General features: G+C 55.9%; 8 protein-coding genes across 8 annotated transcripts; 3 read left to right on the forward strand and 5 right to left on the reverse strand.

The window, feature by feature from the left end:
* Nucleotides 1–508: 508 nt before the first annotated feature.
* On the reverse strand, nt 509–6,748 carry DCS_05320 (HEAT repeat protein; the record flags this gene model as incomplete). The annotated part of the gene is made up of 2 exons (XM_040802626.1): nt 509–988; nt 1,052–6,748. 2 exons carry the CDS (start codon nt 6,746–6,748, stop codon nt 509–511), a joined length of 6,177 nt encoding a protein of 2,058 aa, XP_040657659.1.
* A 507-nt stretch (nt 6,749–7,255) lies between these two features.
* DCS_05321 (UPF0082 protein C8D2.12c) lies at nt 7,256–8,293 on the forward strand (the record flags this gene model as incomplete). The annotated part of the gene is made up of 3 exons (XM_040802627.1): nt 7,256–7,493; nt 7,552–7,614; nt 7,680–8,293. The coding sequence occupies 3 exons, from the start codon at nt 7,256–7,258 to the stop codon at nt 8,291–8,293; spliced, it is 915 nt and encodes a 304-aa protein (XP_040657660.1).
* A 162-nt stretch (nt 8,294–8,455) lies between these two features.
* Nucleotides 8,456–8,796, reverse strand: DCS_05322 (protein PET100 precursor; the record flags this gene model as incomplete). Its single annotated transcript, XM_040802628.1, has 2 exons — nt 8,456–8,707; nt 8,767–8,796. The coding sequence occupies 2 exons, from the start codon at nt 8,794–8,796 to the stop codon at nt 8,456–8,458; spliced, it is 282 nt and encodes a 93-aa protein (XP_040657661.1).
* An 853-nt stretch (nt 8,797–9,649) lies between these two features.
* DCS_05323 (uncharacterized protein) lies at nt 9,650–11,452 on the reverse strand (the record flags this gene model as incomplete). The annotated part of the gene is made up of 1 exon (XM_040802629.1): nt 9,650–11,452. One exon carries the CDS (start codon nt 11,450–11,452, stop codon nt 9,650–9,652), a length of 1,803 nt encoding a protein of 600 aa, XP_040657662.1.
* Nucleotides 11,453–14,454: 3,002 nt separating this feature from the next.
* DCS_05324 (cleavage and polyadenylation specific factor 5) lies at nt 14,455–15,327 on the forward strand (the record flags this gene model as incomplete). The annotated part of the gene is made up of 2 exons (XM_040802630.1): nt 14,455–14,992; nt 15,065–15,327. 2 exons carry the CDS (start codon nt 14,455–14,457, stop codon nt 15,325–15,327), a joined length of 801 nt encoding a protein of 266 aa, XP_040657663.1.
* A 138-nt stretch (nt 15,328–15,465) lies between these two features.
* On the reverse strand, nt 15,466–16,357 carry DCS_05325 (UPF0047 domain protein; the record flags this gene model as incomplete). The annotated part of the gene is made up of 5 exons (XM_040802631.1): nt 15,466–15,573; nt 15,637–15,699; nt 15,755–15,779; nt 15,837–15,927; nt 15,997–16,357. 5 exons carry the CDS (start codon nt 16,355–16,357, stop codon nt 15,466–15,468), a joined length of 648 nt encoding a protein of 215 aa, XP_040657664.1.
* Nucleotides 16,358–16,766: 409 nt separating this feature from the next.
* DCS_05326 (Lactobacillus shifted protein) lies at nt 16,767–17,359 on the reverse strand (the record flags this gene model as incomplete). Its single annotated transcript, XM_040802632.1, has 3 exons — nt 16,767–16,826; nt 16,883–17,050; nt 17,102–17,359. 3 exons carry the CDS (start codon nt 17,357–17,359, stop codon nt 16,767–16,769), a joined length of 486 nt encoding a protein of 161 aa, XP_040657665.1.
* A 383-nt stretch (nt 17,360–17,742) lies between these two features.
* DCS_05327 (uncharacterized protein) lies at nt 17,743–18,609 on the forward strand (the record flags this gene model as incomplete). Its single annotated transcript, XM_040802633.1, has 1 exon — nt 17,743–18,609. One exon carries the CDS (start codon nt 17,743–17,745, stop codon nt 18,607–18,609), a length of 867 nt encoding a protein of 288 aa, XP_040657666.1.
* Nucleotides 18,610–21,370: the final 2,761 nt, after the last annotated feature.

Genomic DNA, 21,370 nt, shown 5'->3' on the forward strand with positions numbered 1-21,370 from the left:
TCTGCAGCAAACGAATACCCATCGTGCTTTGATGGACAGGTTATGAAGGCCTCCTCATTCTATGCCCACAGCTACGCCGAACGTCAGTCTGGCATGCCGGGCAAACCTTGGCTCCAGTACATCGTGTCCATTATATAATAACATTAACATACATCGATCCAAGCCACTCCTTCTGGCCACCGCTTGATATCCTCAAAGAGGAAGACTCTGTCCATTGATGGCTGCTGCAATTCCCGTCTAACAAGACAAATGGCCAAAGTCGAACTATCATACACTCGGAGAACCGTAAAACCATAATTTCATCTTCCGTTTGGCATGATCGGACCAGAATATGGCACATGAGGCCTCGTTCTTGCCCCGAACCATCCTGCATAATTTGATCCGGCTATTGGTTCGGACAACCAAACACCGCTGTTGAGAATATTGGCGATACTGACACGGCGCTCAATCAACCGACTTTCATGAGGGCAGTCCGACGCTTGCCGAGCCCCTTGTAGCTTCTCCTCCGTCAGCCCCCAAAGTCCATCTTCAAAGTGATGCTCGGTTGCCCAGAATTGTCGGCAGAGACCTTGCGTGAGTTTCCCGCCGCCATTTGTCCTGATCGGATAATTTCTTCAAGTAGCGCCCTCTGGTTGCTGCTCATGCCGCCAACAATTGCTTTGAAACCCCCTTGATCCGCCGCGGCCAGCCCAAGTAAGCTGTCGCTCGTCTGCTTGTACACCTCCTCCCCTTCGCTGGTCGCCCGAGCCATGAGCATAGGAATGACCAGTGCCAGCGCCGGCAATCTCCGGTCCGCCTGCAGCGTACCGACATAAAGGCAGAGCGTATGAGCCAGCAGTGACCGAGCTTGCTCGGGGTCCTCGGGCTCTACGTCGACCACGAAAGTGACGAGACGAGGCAACATGTAGCGTGCCATCGACAGGTCAGCGGGTGTTGGCTTCGGTTGCAACAGCAGCGAGCGGATGCAGTTGGCCGCAATCTTGGCCGTCTTGTAGAAGGAAACACATGTCAGTCAACATTTTCTGAGTTCATAATGGAAGGGTCTTGTTACCATTCGATCCGTGAGGCAGTCCAAGACCTCATCGAGATAACGGGCCACGAGAGGCTCCGTGGCAGGTAGCGTATTTTTCCCGCTCGTAAAGAGAATCGTCATGGCTAGAAGGCAGTTCCTGACGCAGGCCAGAGAACTTGGCTCCTCGCGCTTCTGGCCATGCAGGTATATGGACAGAAAGCGACGCAGGCAGCCTTGCAGCTGTACTTGACTGGAGTTTTTATCGTCGCTTGATTTTGACATTCCTCCGACAAAACGCTTGAGAATTGCCAAAGATTGTGGAACGACCAGCTCTTGAAGGCCGGGGCTTGCGAGTATGGTGGCAAATATGTGAATGACGCAAGCGTGCAGATCAGTCCTGATGACGGACGGGAAGACCTCGGCAGCATCGACGAGGGCGTTCAGAGATGTGCAAACAAGTGCGAAGGCCTCTTCGTTCATCTGGTGCCGCACCGGCTGATTGCCTTCCGACAGGTTCGGCAACAGCCCGGAGAGCACGAGGACGATGATTCTCGTAAGTTCAAACAATTGGTCGATATCCTCGGAGAGGTCCCCCTCGTCTGACGCTTGTCTTCGAGCGGAAGGATGGCTTACGCAGAGCGCCCTGGCGATGCTAACTATCACCGCTTGGACGTTAATCCCGTCCGTGAGAACAAGTCGATCGAGTAGGTCCATCGTCTCGGAGAAGACATCGGGTCGGTAGATGGCATGGCCGGACACACTGGGATGCAATATTCTCTTCAAGGCCTCGAGAATATCCAACGTCTGCTCCTCGGTCGCCAGAGACTCACTTTGGCTCGGTTTCGTGGCAAGCGCTTCAAAGGCAAGGCCAAAAAGAACGAAGAAGAAGGCGACGGGTTCGTCGCGATAGTTGATGGCCGAACTCTTGGAGTGTCCATTGGGGGCGGCTTCATGGGACTCTTTCCCGTCCAGCGCGTCGAAGACGAACTCGCTGTCTTGTTCGATGAGACTGGCGATGGCGTCCACCAATTTGAGCCATGAGTCTTGGTAAAAACGAAGCAGGGTCTCGCGATTTAGAGCGGCGTAGATGGTATCGAGACTACCAGAAAGGGAGGGAGGCCCCAAGGTCATGGAGATGTCCGGCTCGAAGCGGAGCCTGGCAAACTCTCGCAGCGCCTCGAGCCATAAAGGGGTCAGCGTTCCAATATGCGGCTTGAGCACTTCTAGAAGATACTTCTGCTCTGTGCTGGCAACCTGAAGCTCCGCCCAGGCGGAGAAGACCGATATCTTGACCATGACTTGGGCGTTCGAGCTCAGACCCGTCAAGTCCCCGATGCCCGCGTTCTCATTATCCCTGGAAAAATTCTCCAGGGCGTTGACAAGCGTCTTGAGGATCCGGCCCATTCGGTCAACATCGGTGACGATTCCTATGGATATGAAGCTGGCGCAGACGCTGACAGCTTCGGAGGCCAGTTCAGGGGATGAGTCTGCCGCAAAGGCTGGAGTCAAGGCGGAGCTTATTTGCGCTTGGTACTGTTCCAAAAGCATTGCTTCATCAAAGTCTGGATCAGGAGTCTTGCCGAAGGCCTTGAGAACGGCGCCGATAATCTTCAAGCCCCAGATGCGAAGTTCCAACACCGTCGAGGTCGAGGCGGAAAAGGCCATGCGGACAACATCCGCGACCTTGTTTTGCAAGGCAGCTTGGGCCTGCGAGTCTCCATTCGCCGCAAAGTCCTTGCTGACGAGAGTGAATATGTCACCGATGCAACTCAAGGCAAATGTTGTAACCTGCCATCGCAGGGGCTCCGCCTCGGATACCGTAGAGTTGTCTTTTTCCTTTGAAGCACCACCAATGGCGGCAAATCCGGCCACTTCTTCGTCCTGCAAGTCGTGAGCATCGCCGGTGGCTTTATGCATGCTTTCGTCTTCTTGCGACTTCGACCTTGTCAACTTGAGCACCCCTTGAAACCTCTGCAACCATTGACTTGTCTCGTTGAGGCAAGTTTGAAGCAGCCAATTCCGGATAAGGTTTCGAATGCCGTCATGGGATGGCATGGTGTCAAGGACAAGCCAGAGGCGCTCCTCAAACCCTGGCTCCGCCTCCCTGAGCACATCTCGGGGCTCCCTCTTCATGATGTTGTACAGACCATCCACGGCCACGTCCCGCAGCGTTGTGGTTTCAGAGTCGAGGTACTTTTGTAAGAGCTTCACGTAGTCCCCGAAATGCATTTGACCAGGTGCGTAGAGGGACAGGTGCTCGAGGCATCCCAAAGCGACCAGCTCGACTCGAGAATCGTTTTCCCTCTGGAACTGCTCGACGAGCGTGAATATGAGCTGCCGAGACTTGTTGGAATCCTGGAGATCGGGCCCAAGCACGTTGATGAGGGAATCAACACATTTTGCGATGGCCGATACGGTAGAAAGCTCGATTTCGAGGTTCATGGTTATGGCCGACTGTATCTCCGGATGATGCGTCTCGGACACGTACAGCTGAGCGAGCATCCCAAGGGTGCTCGGGACGTAGCCAGCGAAGCTGAGCCCAGCCGCATCGGACGCCAAGGACAAGGCTTCGAGCGCCCAGTAATGCACAACCGGATGGGGGTCATTGCACAACGACATGAGGATGCCAGTAATCGTCTTCAAGTGATAGCCAGCGGCCATGCCGCCAACCTTGGTCTGGATGGCGCCAAGTGCCATTGCACAGCCTGCTCTAGCGCTCGGCTCGCGATTCCCGACAATGGTATCGACGAGGAACTTGATTTCGTGGTTTGTGAAGGCATTTCCGTAAATGTTGCAAAGCCTTGCTTCCGCAGCGTAGCCGAGATTCCTGACGTACTGGTCAGGGTCCAGGACAAAATCTCGAACAATATCCTGCAGGAGCCTTTCCACTGCAAGGTTGGAAATGCTTCCCGGCGACGAGTTGGTCTCCTTGACGGCAACTCTCATGCTGGCTAGTATTGCGGCCGCGACGTTGACGTTGATGGCGGCCTTGCGGCCATCGTCTCTTTGGAGAGAGCCCGCCGATGCAAAAGTCCGTATCTGTTCCAGCACGCTCTCCTGAACCTTTGCCGGGGCGAGGGGAAAGGCAAATGCGAAGAGTTGGATGGCATTGTTGACGACTTCAGTGGCCGGCGGATCAGGATTCAATGAGGATTCTTCCACGCTTTCAACATAGAGCACCGAGGCGTCGTACTCCAGACTGCCACATACAGGGGACTTTAAGAGATTGTCGATGACCTCCTCGGGACTGGAGACCTCCCTCTCGCTGTCCATCGAAGTGTCGTACTGCCCGGGCAACTTCTTGACGGTGAAGCCGGAGACGAGCCCGGTGATGCCGAACCCACTGTTGTCCCCCACATCCCAGATCGATTCAAAATTGGCAGCCGCATGAGCAATCGAAGCACTCAGGGAGCTTGGCGTGAAGCTTTCGGGGTCCGCAAACATGGAAATGGCGATGGTCAATAGGTTGGATTGAAGGAGGGCTTCACTTCCACCCGCGGGGCTCAGATTGACGAGCTTGATGTAGCACTGCAGCACACGACGCTGCACCATCCGATCTAGATCCTGCAGTTGAAGTGCTGGCGTCAATTTCTGAGAGATGTCTTCCGTCGTCCTCTTTGCCGGAAGAGTTTTCAAAAAAGCCGCCGTGTTCTGCAGCATCGTGGCGACACGTTTCGAAACGTCAACCGTCAGCAACCTGTTGTTGAACTGCAGGAAGGCCATGATGGAGCCCAGCGCACACTCTCGGACGTGGGTGAGGAAAGAGGCCTCGAGCAGGCTCCTCGCCGACGTGTTGTCCCTTGCCAGCGGCTTGGGCAGCGCATTCTTCCACAGCAGAAGCAGCTGAGAGAGGTGGATCTTGACAAAGTTCGGGCCAAGAGACATCAGGCCTCCGATAAGTATCCAAGCAACTTGAACTTGGGTGGATGAAACGCGGAGTTCGGACTGGCTGCTCAGCTTGAGCAGATCGGTGGCCATGGTTAGAACGCGGCTGTTGACGTCGAGAGAGCCGTGCAAAGGTCGCAAGGGGCTGGCACTGAGCGTGGCCGCCAAGCCATGGGCAAACCCGAGGCAACGCCTGGGAGAGCTGCGGCCACCATTGAGCAAGGAGAGCTCCCGCGTCAGGGAGTTCATGCAGACGGAGAGGCAGGGCAGGAGCTGCTGAGGGCAAGAGAAAACAAAAATCTTCATGCAGTACGACGCATGCACCTGGACAGAGTAGCTCGGATGCTGAAGGATCTGCAGCAGCGCGTCGCGGCAGGGTTCGGAAAAGCTATTCGCAGCCGAGCCAAGGGACTTGATGAGGGATGCCACAGCGTTCAGCGTGACGATCAAGGTCTGCTTCAAGGGTTCCGGCCGATCCGCGAGCGTCTGAGGGTAGTTTTTCAGAATGCTGTTTATCAGCTGCTGGGCAGCTTTGACCTGGCCCGATTCCCCAAGAACCTTGCGTCCGACGACGTCCTGCAGGATGGTGTCGATCATGCGTCTCGATATCAGCAGGCGGTAACGATTGTTGCTCACGGTCGAATGGGCAAGCAAATCGACGGAAAGACTCTCGACAATGTTCAGATAGTTGGCCTGGATCACATTCTCGCCCAGGCGGCGGAACAGCTTCGAATAGCAAACGGCGATGCCGGCGCGCGCCCTGTTGGACGCGGCTCCCTTGACGAATTGGCTGGCGAGAATCTTCAAGATGTCAGGAAGCGACAGTGTTAGGTCTTGGGTGCGCTTGGCCCCAGGTGCCGGGCTCGCCGAGCGCGACACGGGGATCTCGTCATCATCGTCCGGGAGTCCCGCTTGCAGCTGCGAGCGCTTCGACTTCATCTTGGGCCGCTTGCTCTTCGATCCCGCAACGGCGGCCGGGTCGAGAACGCCAAAGGCAAGATAGCCTTGCACGAGAGCTTCGGCAAAACAGTCGGCGGCGGCATGTCGGACGTGGCCCGAGGCTGAGTCGATTGCCTTGAAGACGGCCGTCTCGAGCTTGTCGAGGTCGGAGGAGTTGCGGAAGTAGGATGTGTGCTTTGTCAGAGACTTGAGGCATCGGCAGGCGGCGGCGGAAACGAGGGCGCCCTTGTCGGTCGCGGCATAGTTTCGCCCTTGCTTCCAGAGGTCGCGCGATATGATTTCGTCCATCGATTTCCCCACCATGTCGACGACCTTGGCCAAGGCGGTGAAGGTGGCGGCGCGCAAGCCGGCGTTGCTAGAGGATGACTTGAGCATCTTGAGCAGTGCCGCGCACGAAATTTGATGCAGACCGATGGCGCTGTCTCCGGCGGCGGCAAACACGTCTCCGAGGCAGCTCACGGCGGCGTGTCTCGCCCGCGTCTCGCCGTCCGACTTTGATTTGCTTCCCGAAATGAGGGTGACCAGCTCGTTGATGGCCTCGAACAGCAGCTTCCTGTCGCCATGCTGAAAGATGTGTGCCAGGCACTTGCCCAGGCCATTGCGAATGACGCGTGACGGTTGCGGCGAGGAGAGGTTGATGATTTGGAAGATCTCCCGCTTCAGGTAGAACTGCTGGGCCGAGCAGTCGTCGGCAGCGAGGGCCAGGACATGCTTGGTTAAGCCGGAAACGAACTTGAGCAGAACGAGTTCTTGCTGTTCGGTCGGTAACGCCTGCAGCTTGGGCACGTCGAGCTCAGGTGTGTTGATGGGATTGTCGGAGGCATTGGCTTCCACGGGAGCCTGCGAGCCGCTCAGCCGAGCAGGGGTCTCGAACTCTTGGCTTGGTGGCATGGCGTGTCGTTTACGCAGCCATCAATGCTGCAGGCAGAAGATGGAGAGCGAAGGTTGGGTGATTGGAGGAGGTTGGTGGAGGTGGTTGCTCGAATGCTGTCTCCGGTGTTTTGGAGAAGGCTGCCTTCATGGAGCTTCCGTAAAGTTGGCAATAATTACCTACGAGGAGTTGTTACTCATCATACTACATACTTACAGTACAGTACATGTACAAATAGTAAGGTATGGATGGCACTAAGTATGAGGCGCTTGGCAAGGCTTGGGTGGGTGGTCTGCTAAAACAAGCTGGGCCACGACACACCCTGGCAGCCAATCAGCGACGGCTTTGCCGAAGATGCTTCCAGCACGGAACAGTACCCATACCAACGCATACCACCATGTAATGTACTGTAGATGCTGCATCTCAATACATGCACATCACCCGCTTGCCACTGTAGGCGTGGGAAGCCCGAGCCTCGAGCTTCGACAAGCTCGTTGACCTGTCCTTTTTTCCCCCAACTCGCCCTGATGGCTTCTCTACCATGGGCAGGCTTTGTCTTGCAACGAATGAACTCGCGAGCCGCAGCGTCATCATTAACACCGACGACCCTCTGCCACCAATGCAGGCGAGCATTCACCTCAACGTCAGTGTCGCTTGCCGGCCACAACAAGTGGTCCAAGACGAAACACATCAAGGCTGTGACGGACAAGAAGAAGATGTCTGAGCGGACGGCGTTTACCAAACTCATTGCCATGCACTCACGGAGTTACGACTGCCTGCCACCACGACCATGAGGTGCCTGTCCCATGCTAATCTGGCGCAGTGCATGGCGAAGATGTCAGGTTTAATCCGCAACTGGCCAATGCCATCGCGGCGGCGACGAAAGGTACGCAATCAAACCTGTCACGCAGGATTTCTTTTTTGGAGCCGTCATTCTGACTCGTCCATCAGCTAGTGTTCCCAAGGCCCTGGTGGAGGCCGCCATCGCTCGAGGTCAGGGTCGATCGACGACGGGAGCCAAGCTCGAGGTCCTAACATTCGAGGCTCTGATCCCTCCCAACATTGCCTTGATTGCCGACGCCGAGACGGACAACAAGACACGCACTCTGCACGATCTCCGGCTGGTCGTAAAGAAGGCTGGGGGAGTCACCGGGTCGACGTCGTTTTACTTTTCCAGACGCGGCCGCACCATCTTCAAGCCCTCGGAAGGTGGTCCAACGCTGTCGGGCGTGCTGGAGGAGGCGATCGAGCACGAAGGAGCCGAGGATGTCGAGCAGCTGCCGGACGGTGCGTTCCTGCTATGGACCCAACCGGCCTCGCTCATGGCCATGACGGAGGCGCTATGCAGCAAGTTTGGGCTGGAAGTAGGAGAATCGGACATCATCTGGGCGGCCAACGAGGACACGAAAGTCGCCGTGGACACTAGCAGCTTGGCTCAAACGCTCGATGATCTCCTCTCCGGGCTCCGGGAGCATACTGAAGTCAAGGCGATATTCGCCAATGTTCGGCAGGGAAAGATTACGAACGACGAATGGGACAAGGTTGAAAGACAAATAGATGTGTAGCTTAGTATGAAACGTACAACGAGCAACGTTCCGTCCTGCACCGTGAAAGTTTGGCTCTGCCAAGTGACGTGGTGATGCTTTTGTCGAGCTCGATGGCCGGGTATCTCATCTCAAATCGTACAATCTCGCCGCCGTTTCTTCTTGTCGTACAAGGTGACATGGTTAGGACTCGGTCTTGTTGGCTGGCGATTCCTGCATCTGGGGTCGCTGCCGCTCCTCCTCGCGTAGGCGCATCTGGTGCAACTTTTGTCTCGCAACGATGCGGTCGTATTCTGCCTTGACTTCGTCTCTATCCCGAGGTACCTTGTTGCACTCTTCCGGCCTCGGCCAAAAGTTGTGCACGGAGAAGCGATTGTCGAGGTTGGTGCCGAAGTAGTACATGATGCCAATCGGGAACATGACGTACACGCCGAACTGGGCGCAGACGATGTCAGCATCGCCCGAGATGGACATGGTAGGAGGGATAGCCTCACCTTGAAGACTTCTAGATTGAGACCACCCATGATGCAGGATGCGAGGCTGTTTTGCCGCGATGAGGTGATTGTTTTGAAAGGTTGATGGCATATTCTAACGGCCATTCCACCAGCAGGGACGGGGTTGGCATGGCCCACCAGAGTGCACAAGGCTCCCTAGCGCCAGAGCCCCCACAAATAACCCCGATAGAGTGGTATGTCCCAAATGGGGCTACCAGTAATTAATAGTGTTGCTGTACGCACATTGCAGACACAACAGCATGCATAGCGGTAAGTACATGTACTTGAAGGTGTATACTCTAGGGTACGTAAAAGTACACTTCAAGCATGCAGGAAGCGAGAGGACGAGTTTCGTGACAAGGCTTTGCCGAGGGAGAGCTTTCGATCTTGGCTGGTACCCCCGGGGGTAGGAACACCATTGTGGCACTACCTTCAATGGCGCATTTACAGCATGTCGTGCAGGTAAGTATTGATACTACGGAGAACGGAGTACTGCAGAATAAGTATTACAGTGATGCCACTTACGTACTTGCATACTCGTGCGTACTCGCATACGCGCACCTACTTGCATACTCGTACGTACTTGCATACACGTGCAGATGAATATACTGCTTACTTAAGTACACCGTGATGGAGCAGGAAGTTGATTTACTCCCTCACGCTGACAGCTCTCGCATTGCGCCCTTCCTCCGAAACAAAGTCCTAACCAAAGGATGTCAGAGATGCACCTTTCGCATGTACCTATGTAATTTCCATCATTATGATTGCTTCAACGCCTTGGTATGCCTCCTTGCCCTGGACTCCCTGCTCCGGCTATGTACGGCCGTTGATTTTTAGCGGAAAGCGGAACGAAGACTGGTCCTCGATGGCGCCCGTAGGCGCGCTAGGGACCGCCTGTTACCGGCGCGTCCGTTTTGCTCTCTCTCGTTGATGTCCGTCTCTCCATCATCTCCTCCATCATAAATCGCTCCTTGAAGCTCATGGGCGTACTGGGAAAGCGCGGGGGCGAACCATCCTCCAAGACGGATGTGGCGTCGACGGCGTCGACGCTCACCTCCTGCTGATCGACCGAATTGGCCGTCTTCAAGAGCTCGGGGTCGCGCACGATGGGCATCATCAACGGTCGTCCCCTGTACGAGCCGAGAGAGCCCGGCTGGAACTTGACGGCGGGCGTGGCCAAGGACTGTGACGCCGGCAAAGGGCGGATGGAGACGGCCGGCGACGATGCGTACACACTCAGCTTGATGTCTGACGTATTCGCCCCCGCGCCACCGGCTTTCTTCTCATCCATGTCGGAGTCGTCCAGCTCGTCCACTCTTCGCGGGGAGGGTCCCCGTCTCGGTCTGGAAGGTGCACTCCGACCTCCGGTCTCGAAGAAAAATAGACCGTGCTCGTCCTGGTCGTCGTCGTCGTCATCGTCTTGAGGCATGCTGAAATCAGAAGTCTCGTCCAGCACACCCGCGGGGGCCGGTTTCGTCTGCGGTGTCGGCGACTGAATCGGCAGTTTGGACGGTCGCGCCGTTCTCATGGCCAGGAAGCCGTCGTCGGAAGAATCGTCGTCGAGGCTCCCGTCGACGTCTTCGTCATCGGATGATTTGGTACGGGGCGCGCCTCGACTCTCCTCGGGTCGGCTCAACGTCGCACTCGGATCGCCATGGGCAAACGGAGGCGTACCGGCACGGTGAGGTGCCGGGCTTGGCATCGTGGGCGTGCCGCCGCCCGACCGGCTCGGAGCAGCGTCGTCCGAATCCGCGTTCACGACGGTCCAGACGGACCCTTCCTCCAGCGGCGCTCGCGACAGTGCCCTCAGGGCGTCGGAGGAGGAGACCTTGCGAGGGGGGGCTGACCGCTCCTCGTCCTCGCCGATCTCAGCACCAAGGTTCGACGTGAAGGCTCCGCCGTCGTCGTCGGCACCGGGTGACGGCAGGCGAGGAGATATGAATTTGGGCGGAAGAGGCGAGGCTGTCGGCAGCACCTCGGCGCCCATGAACTCGAACCGGACCCGTCGCGGGCTCTGGGGGGGCTTCGCCGTGCTGGACGACCGCCGCAGCGCACTTCGCGGAGGCTTGGAGTCGCTCTTGTCCGAGGAGAAGGACGAGCCTGCGTCGTCTCTTCCGCGCGAGGCACCGCCTTGCCACGCTGACCCGGCGGGCGCCTGCGCGAGCGGCAGCGTCTGATCCGGCGCGTCAGGCCGACCCCCGCCCGGCCCTATCGGCCCGTCGACGGCCATGTCTTGCGCCGCCGTTGTCGTGGGATGCAGCGCCGAGGGCGCCATGCCGGCCGCGGAGCTGGACGCGCCGGCAGGTGGAGGGTTGGCCAAGGTCGACGAGCTGTCGAGCAGCGGCAGGTAGTTTGGGGTGAAGAGACCGTGGAAGTCGAGATCTCGTTCGTCGAGGCTCCGGTCCGCCTCGGACGACTCGGGCGGCGACGGTTGAGGCGCGGGCGACGTCGCGATCTCGGCGCACGCCTGCGGCTGGGGGTCGAGCTCGGGACGAAGCGTCGGATAGCGAGCGAAGGAGGCGGTGATGTTGCGGTGGACGTTGGAGGCCACGGCGGACGGCACGCCGCGCAGGAGGTCGTCGTAGTAGTGCTGGAAATCGACGGCCAGGTCACCGCGGAGCGAGACGATCTTGTGCTCGAGTTCCCCTAGGCGCTGATGCAGGCTGTCGAGCAGCCTGGCCTCCATTGCGCCAAACAAGCTCGTGGACGTGTGAAATGGGGGGGCCCAGGAGACCTCGGTATGCGCATGGCGCAGGTTATGCAGGCTGGGCTTGGGGGGAGAGGGAGGGGAGCACGCGGTTTGACAAGTTGGACCCTCCGAGAAAAAGGCTAAAATAAAAGGTTGGGGTGGCGTCCGGGCCAGAGAGACGAACAAGGGGACACGATGGAGTTTGATGGCATTGTGGGAGTATTAATACGGAGTCCGGATTCCGGAGTACTTTTTGCTCGAGGTAAGTACTCCGTACACGCAGCACAAGTAAGTAAGTACAGTAAGTAGCAATTACGGAGTACACATGGAATGAAAGCAAGTACACTTATTATGTATAGTTGCTACTAAGATACCTTTACTTATGTACCTGTATTAGCAGCACTCCCTACTCCGTACGTTATACCGCTTTACTAGTACGGAGCACTTGCAAGTACTGTAATTTGTACCTCATTCCAGGTACTCCGCACTTGGACTTGGGCATGTACTTGCAACCAGGCTCACGCATACAAGTACAGTACAGCATGTGTACGTACAGTACTGCGTAGGTACGTTGCAAGTATTTGGGTGTCAGGACGGAGTACACATACTTGCGCACATGTACCTGTACGTTCTCGCTTTATAGTGGCAACTTTAGCACCGAGCCGGTGTGCAGTACTGTGCATGCAACACTGCAAAATACTTCCATGCAATGCAACTAAATACACTTCATACTTGTTACACTGTACTCCATACGCCGGCGGTAGGTGAAAGTACTTGCACTTACTCGCTTCGCGGTTGCTGGCACGTTGGTACCACGTACCGGTGCGGGTCCCTTGGCCGATCCCCGCCATCGACCAGGTTTTGTCGGATGGGTGTGGGTGGGTGTGCACAGATGCAGGCAGTCACTGGTCCCCGTACCAGCACACAAGATTCGACATGGACAATGGCCTACAAGCTAGTAGTTGTGCTATTCTCCCCGTACCCTACTCGTACTCTTAGCATCCATTGAGGGCATCCATTGAGGTAGCGGCCTATGCTAGGTACTAGTACAAATGAATCATTGCCCAGTACTCCGTAAGTAAGTCCGGCGTACGAGCACAGAGAGCACCAATCGATTACATGTACCTACACGAACTACAAGTTAGTTCAAGTTCTCAGTATTGGTACAAGTACCCAGTTGCCATCACCAAAGTATCTACTCCGTAAGTACTACCTAGTAGGTACCAATATACAACGTACTGTATGGCTCGACCTGGCCTCGCCCTGCCTGGTACCTGGTTCATAAGTACTTAGTACTCGGAAGAACGGACTACCCGGAAAGGTACTCCGGGCTTCCTTGCGTGCTGTGTGCTTACTCTGTAATTACAGGTACATCACCTGCCTAGCACTCAAGTATACTTACGGCACACCTACTTACCTGCCTGGTAATTACCTAGTACCTAGTACCTTGCACACCAACAAGTACTCGCTGTGCTTGTGCACTTCTTATACTCGTATGTGCCCAGGACGTACTTGCGCGCTCACGTATTACCGTCGTACCACGAGGTCATGAGGACGTGCGGGGATGACGTGAATGAGAGACATATCATCCAACCGGCATTGGCGACCACCCGCCAAGGGGTAGCACATACGACCCCCAAGCACGGACTGTGCATTCCGCGCGCTCGTTGTCTTTTGATTGCACCCTCTCGTCGCCTCGTCGCGGGATGGCTGCAATTGTCCTTGAACGACTCCTTCGATCCTTATCGCGACTGGGGGCAACGGATGAGTCAGGCAGGTGTTACCGGATAATGCTACTCATCTGTGACAGTCGGTACTATTCGAGTACAGGTATCGTACTTTTAATACAGTAACAGTAAGGTGTAAGTACAGTACTGTACACTCCAACCCCACCCTTTAACCAGGCCTCACATCTCAAGAAATACCTCGGGCCACCAGGGATGCCTTGCAGAGCACTGCGTGCCATTCCTTTCCATTGGCGCTTCATGGCACAAAGTGGCCTGTGGCACCCTCCTGCAAAGGCACTGCATCTGTCGCCAGGTCGCTCGACTCCCGGCACATCGCTTGGACTCTCCTGCGGCGCACCTACGCTTGACCATGTACGGAGCATCGCCAGCTGGTGGCCGTTGTTGCCGCGTATGGCCTCGTAACGAATTTGGTCCCCCATGGGCCGGCTTGCTCGAAACTCTCTCGCACATACATGCATGCGTCTTGCCTGCGAAGAAATCCCTGGTCTGTAGCATTGTGCTGCTGATCGGTCCGATAAAATCCTCGATGCGATTGGGAGAATTTCCATGAAAATACGGAGTATTACTGAACACGCATATCAAGTCGCTTCCTCATGCAGGTAGTGCTCACCATCGACAGATAGCATACAGTACGAATTACCCCAAGTGTGGACAATCTCTGGTATCCCAAAGGCTAATCAATGCACGGAGTACTCCTAAGTAAGTATAAGTATACTTGAGTAATTACAGTACGCCTACGGAGTACAAGTAAATACTTGCTTCCTTTACTCCGTACTTGTACTTATAGTACTTGGGATACTTCGCTGTATTACTTACTGTACAGTAATTATGTACAGTACACAAGGGGAAACGGGGGAGGGGTGGGGGTGGTCGAATCTACTTATACTTGTAAACTTTCGCCAGTGGCGTATAACTTGCAGTACTTACTTACTTACAGTGCTTACTTACAGTACTGAACTGCTAGATTTCGTCGATGCCACACCGCCTGCCCCTTCAGTCATCCACACTACCATCGATCACCGGCTAAACGTCCCACGAGCTGCCTGCCTCATCGGGGAGACGCTGAGCTTCACCTTCCAAGTCAACACGACACAACGCACAAACACAAGCCAATTCTATCGCGCGTGCCATTTTCGGGCCATTTTCCTTGCGCCTCCGCACCGCACCGCCCTGGGCGCAATCCATCTCCGAATAGTTTGACATCAAGCTAGTTCTTCCCGACATCATCTCGACCCTCCTGCTGCGTCCATCATGTCAACCATACCTCCGTCCGTCTTGCAGTCGGGCCATCCACCAACCATCCCCCTGCCTTTCAGCTCGAAGCAACCCGCCAGCGTCACACTCTACCCGCTGTCAAACTACACCTTTGGCGTCAAGGAAACGCAGCCGGAGGAGGACCCGTCCGTCATTGCCCGGCTGAAGCGCCTCGAGGAGCACTATGCCGAGCACGGCATGCGTCGAACCTGCGAGGGCATCCTCGTCTGCCACGAGCACAACCACCCGCACATTCTCATGCTCCAGATAGCCAACGCATTCTTCAAGCTTCCTGGCGACTACCTGCTTCCCGAGGACGACGAGGTCGAAGGCTTCAAGGCCCGCCTCGACGAGAGACTGGCTCCCGTCGGCAGAATCGGAGAAGGCGAAGAGGCCGGTGACTGGGAGGTCGGCGAGTGCCTTGCCCAGTGGTGGCGGCCAAACTTTGAGACCTTCATGTACCCCTTTGTCCCCGCGCACGTTACGAGACCAAAAGAGTGCAAAAAACTGTACTTTATCCATCTGCCAAGGACCAGTAGGTGCACCGGCTCTGACTCAACCCCCCCCCCCCTCGACGTCGCTGACCGCGTTTTCGCCTTCTGAACAGAGGTCTTGAGCGTACCCAAGAACATGAAGCTTCTTGCCGTGCCCCTCTTCGAACTCTACGACAACACGGCCCGCTACGGCCCGCAACTCTCCGCCATCCCCCATATTTTGAGCCGATACAACTTTCAATTCGTCGACGAAAACGGCAACGTCGTGGCCGTCACGCCCGGGGAGGGCAGCCCAGATGGATACGTGCCCAAGACCAAGGTCCTGTGCGGCGAAGATGCAGAAATGAACGAGAACACGGAAAGCGCAACGCAGTAGGACGCCTTGATGCGCTGGGTTACACGGCAACGGCGTTTGGCATTACCGCCGGGGATAAGGGACATGTACCGGAGGCGGATGGATACTCGGGCAGTCCGTTTTTGCCTCGGAAAATCATATACCCGTCACTTTTGCCTCTCATTTCCGTTCACCCTTCTTCTCTCCCTGCATGGTGGCCATGATTCGCCGTTGGTGCTTGCTGGTGCGGAACTCGAGATACCAGATGCCCTGCCAGGTCCCGGTAGCCTAGTGCGGGGGAGATGGTTAGTGTGCCATCCAAGCATTATGCATGCGTGGATGTGCACCTACCAATTTCCCGTCCTTGATGGGAATCGTGACGCTGGCGCCGATCAGGGCCGACTTTACGTGAGCCTGGCACATGGCCGGTCAACGAGCGTACTCCACACGAGCTTCCACAAAGACTTACTGGCATGTCATCAGGACCCTCGGCACTATCGCAGGAATGCCTAGTCAGCTTTGTTCGACGAGGTCAACCTGCAGCCACGTACTCGTGGCGGTAGAGAGCCTCGCCCTTGGGGCCTGCTTCTGGTGCAATGCGGTCCAGAGCGTCCGACATGTCCGTCCTGACATCGGCATCCCCTGCATTTGGCCTTGGGTGTCAGGTTCCCTTCCACAATGTCGCATTCATAGGTAGGGCTCATCGCATACAGTTCTCGTTCAAGCTCAACGCACAGCTCGTATGTTGCACGAAGAGATTCAGAAGCCCGACTTTGTAGTCTCGAATCTCAGGCAAGGCAGATATGATCTCATCGGTGATGAGATAGGAGCCGCGCGACTTGGCCGGTAGGGAAAACTGCTTTTGAAACCAGGACATGATCCTGGCAGGCCGACGTTGGGCTGATGATGGCTGCTTCGGGTAGAATAGTACGGGAAACGGAGCGGATTGACCTGCAGATACGGAAGAGGCGGCGGCCGCCAAGAGATGATTGAAAAAAGGACGACAAGAGTTCAGCCCGGAGATTTGGCTCGAGAAACGTCGTTGGATGGCAGAGGCAAGATTGACATCCATCAAGACTCCGTGGTGAAGTCGCTAGACAGATGGGTGGGGTACGCGTCGCTGGGGGTGGGTGGATAACGGCCGCCCAACACTGATAAATGAATGAACAACACAACCAGATATTCTAGAAACAAGCCATACAACTGCGCTTACGGAGGAAACGCCCAATAAAGGCGTGCTTTGGATGCCGTCATTTCGAGCAATTTCAAACAGGGATGCCCTGCAGGTTTCATCGTGGCGACACGCAGCTACCAGAGGGAATGTCAACCAAGCATCAGGCTGACGCCGCGGTCTCTTGATGGGATATGTACAATGCTTATTCAGACATCTCTTGCCATGGCTAATTCATGAATGCAATAATGGCATTCCATCGCCGCTCACTCATCGGCACCTGCCAACCATCCCCGCCATCAATTTGTCGCTACAAAGGATAGGACGTCTGCGGGAGGGACTCGAGGTGCTTTCTGTGGTGTTCATTGGCCTAGAGGACCGTCAGTCAGTCTGGAAGATGGGCTCACTCGACAAATTTCGACATACAAAGGGTGAGCCGCAGTAGTTGCAGACGGCAATTTCGGGTTTGTCCGTGTTGATGAAGATCCTCGGGTGGCCGCCAGCTCCGCCGCCACCGTCGCAGGTGACCATCCGGTCGTGCGTCCAGCTGACGGGTACCTTGTGCACCATCTCCATGGCGGAAAGAGGTTGAGGCTACCATCAGTCAGCGTCGGCATGCCCGCGGTTCGACATCCAATATAGTACCTGCAGATCAAACGTCGTCTGCTCGAAGCGCGGGCCCGTCATGGCCTGAGACCTGGGCCTTTGGTTCCGAGACCAGACGTCTGCTCGGTTCGGCGCCTGGCCAACTTCCTTTGGCTGGGCTTGTGTAATCTCCAGCTCGGGTTTGGCGCTGATGGGCGCCGCGGCTTCGAAGCATCGGCTCGATGCACTGAACGCGCGATGCGAGAGACGCAATTTCCGCGCCAGCGTTCCGATTGCCCGCGATTGGGAGGTGGCCATGATGCGAATCGTTGCTGGTCGAGCTGCGTAATTGATGTCGGTAGAAGCAGCTCGTCGGTCGAAGTTGGAACCTGGCGCTTGGAGGGCCGACGCCAGACCATGGGCCCACCGCCGGATTTATGGTATATCCGGCTGGAATGCACCGCATGCAGGACGCCAAATCAAGCATGGATACGGAGTATTACTCGGACGAACAACTTCTCGCAGGAATTTCCTTGTACATATGGGATTGCAAAGCTGGAAACAAGCGCGACATCATCGACCAGGTCTCGCACCAATCAGTGTTGTAGCAAGACGGCGAGATCGAACGGCTGTCCAAAGGAGGCTCTTATCCGCGCCGCAGCTTCATCGTTTGCGAGCCCTGCCTTTCGAACTTGGCCGCCATGGCTCCCGAAACTCCAAAAGGGGTCTCGTCGAGGCTTCTGACGATGAAATTTATGCAGAGAGCAGCTGCATCAGCATCGTCCACGGCGTCTCCGGACTCGGACGGGAACTCGTCCAAAAAGCGGAAGCTGCATCACTCTCCTGCTGAAGGCAAATTCAGCGCCAACATCGACAGAGCACTCATTCAAGCCGCCCTGGATGAAGAAGAAGCGGCACGGCAAGCAGCGCTGCAAAGGCACGCCGCCCACGACACGCACTGGGTGTTGGATGGTTCCTGGGACAAGAGCAACCCGGGAAGCCAAACAAACGGGTCCTTGAACGTCGTCTACGTCGGCTACGGTGACATTGATTCGTCGACCGAGTCCGGAGACGTGAACGATGCGCCGACAAAGGGGCGCACATCGACAAAACCTGATAAGAAGACGGAGATAGAGGCATGCCCACAGGGGACTCGTTTGTCACATCGGGCTAACGGCTCACAGGAATCGAAAACGGCGCCGACGACCGGAGACGACGACTCGAGCGATCAGTCGTCGGAAGAGAGTGACGAACCCAAGCGAAAGCGACGAAGCAGACACTCCATGGACAACTCCAACTCGTCGCTACGCAGCGACCGATCACGTTCACAATCACGGCCGAGACAGCCTGCGGAGCGTGCGACCGCCAACGAGCTCCGCCATAAGCGCCGCCAAAAGGATATCCGCCTGAACCAGCTGACCTCTATCTCTGCAGGTGGTGACGGCGCCTTCGGCCAAGGGCGTTCAGGTGGTGATAGATTGATGAAATGCTACACTTGTCAGCAAACTGGCCACAAGGCATCAGACTGCCCGCAAAGGCAGGACGGACGACCTCGTCGCAATTTCTGAGTGGCAAGGATTTGAGCACGTTGGCACGAGAAGCGTTACGGTCCCAAGCGGGAACGGACGGCCCGCCCACTTGATGATCCGTTGCGCCACTCTGAAGTCGTGATGCTCTACTGCAAACGTAGAGTTTGCACCCTCCGCCCCCTGCGTCGATCCTGGGCAGGTTACCTTGCAACCGGTTGCGGGCATGCCTTTTCATCCGCCGGGGTTCCTTTCATCGTGCCGGAGTTCCGACAAGGTCGGCCCATTGAACTAGTCGAAAGGAAAGCCGATTGATGCGTGGGACCGTCTCGTTCCCCGGCTGACTTGGCTGACGCGAGGGGAGAGGTGTTCCAACAATGGCATCCCGCCAAGGATTTGCTGTCTATCAATATTGCCACACATGTGCATTCTTGCTAGCAGTCATTGCTACCGTGAATCCACTGCCTCGAGGAAATCAGTTCTCCAACGGCCAATGGTTCGGTCGGGATCCAATACCGTGCTGCCTTTGGAGTGCGGGTTGTGGTTCGGACGGACCCCCTCCCCCCCCCGCTAGATGATGATTTGCTTTCTGACCATCGAATTGTCTTGAACGATGCGGGCGCCAGTCATGATCGCAGCGGCAGTCATGCAAACAGGGGACACGGGGCAAATGTTGCTTCTTCGTCCCAGGCAGAACACGAAGGCGATGGCAGTCCCGGGTATGAAACAGTTTGCTTTGCATTGCGTCATGGTAGCAGGGCCCGCCACGGTGGGAGGGAACCGCCAAGGTCCAAGGTCAACAGAAGGGGGCAGAGCACTGCCCGCCGGCAGGCAAGGGCTTCGATTGAGCCGTTTCAGGAGCTCCGCACTCAATGCCAACTGTCGAGATTATGGAAGCCCATGCACTTGTGCCGCGTGTAGAAGCTTCGTCGCCCTGCCAGTTCCGGAGGAGACCACATTCTCGTCTTCGCCTAGCGCAGCGGCCGGCCGATTGGAAGGCCACCTACCTTCGAGCACGTTGTATCTGTGCGGGTATGGACGAGTGCGTGTATTGCACAGTAGGTAGTACGAGCGGTAGTTTGCCTGCTTCGTCATGGGGCGTTTTGACGTTTGATGGAATGGCAGCTGCGGTGTAGCCTCGGTCGGGACGGTGATGGGTCGATCCATGCAACATGAACATACGCTTTGCCAATCACGGGGCGGCATGTTACGCAGGTACAGGAGGTGCACCATGGCTTTGGATATTCGCCCTGCATGCATGCAGCTCGTCATGATTACCGAGTGCAGCTCGTAGGACCCATCTCCCACCGCCTGCCCCCCAAACACTCAGACGCATGTGCTGCAGATCTAGCGAGTATACGGCGCAGTACCACGTAATACAGTTGTGATGGTAGTGTCTCTACAGTACTAAAGTATTACCTACTATGTACTCGTAGAATGTAAGTACAGAGTACTGTAAATAAGTACAGTACAGATACAGAGTACTCCGTACACCACTTCGTATCAGTACTAAGTGCTTAGTACCTAGTACTACGCAGGTGCACCATGCTTGAGCCAGCACCTTGGGATCAGGGGTGGTGGCAGGAACACGGCAGGGTGCCATTTTCCAAACGCATACTCCGTACTACCAGGTAATATCAAGGCCTAGTACGCAAAATCTGACGCGACCCGAATGGGCAAGCGGGCTTTCAGGCCGGCACAGAATCACGACATAGGAGCCGGATGCTTTGTTTTAATTTCGGGCGAGGAGGAGAGAGGACGCGGGACGTGGAACATGTGCAAGGAAAGGCATAGGTGCTGGTCGACTATTAAGTACATGCTAGGTTCAAGTACGAGGCACGTACTAAGGCTTAGTAGTAATTAGTTGGTACCTGGTAGTAGTGATGGTGTCTTGTATCTTGTGAAGTGCTAGCCGCCACAGGCACTATCTCGTTCACCTCCCTCCGCGTGGCTGCTGGAGGGCAGCTATCGGCAGCCTATAGGTGTCTAGGGTGTTTAGTAATACCTACTAGGTACCAAGTGCACTAATACGCAGTAGTGGTCTTGCACTCACATGTTCTGGTACAGTACTCCGCAAGTACAGTACATCCAGTACACCGGTACTGTACGTAAGTACATGCGTTGTACTCCGTACGGAGTACGGAGTACCGTAAGAGTGGACAAGTAGCAATAGTATAATAATAGTACTAGGTACTAAGGTACTGGGTGACCTACATGTACTGTACGGAGTACCTAGTAATAGTTGTATGGGTGCGTAATCGGGGAGGGAGCTCGGAGTACGGAGTAAGTACATTGTGCCGACTAGCAGCAATACTAGTGCTTGTTCTTGGTACCTTGGGGCCCCTGAAATCGCCTTTGCTTCCATTCTCATTCCTTTAACCCGCCTGGCACCTACTTTGCTGCACATCAGTTGCCCGTTGTTTGCTGCCAGGTGTGTGGTGACGAACGACTCACCCAAGCCTCTGGATTCTTCACTGGCCATCGCTCGCACAGACCGAACCTTCGAGTGGCTTGCAGGCAACTCCACACCAGCTACCTACCAGGTTCGCCGGCCAAGGTGCAGCAAGCAGATGGCGGAGCTCACCCTCCCCAGCACCGATTTGATAGGTAGCACTAATACGAACAAAGTACTTGCACGGAGCATTATTAGTTAATACTCGGCACCAAGGTGGTGCACCGTCTTCGTACCAGCCTACTACCTGCCCTCTAGGTACCTGGCCTACCTCTCACATTGTGTGCCCCATGCCCACGCCCATACATGTAAGTACTCCAACCGTACAAGTACGTGTGTGGTGAGCACAAA

The sequence above is a fragment of the Drechmeria coniospora genome, chromosome 02 (genome assembly GCF_001625195.1).
Source record: "Drechmeria coniospora strain ARSEF 6962 chromosome 02, whole genome shotgun sequence".
Classification (NCBI taxonomy): domain Eukaryota; kingdom Fungi; phylum Ascomycota; class Sordariomycetes; order Hypocreales; family Ophiocordycipitaceae; genus Drechmeria; species Drechmeria coniospora.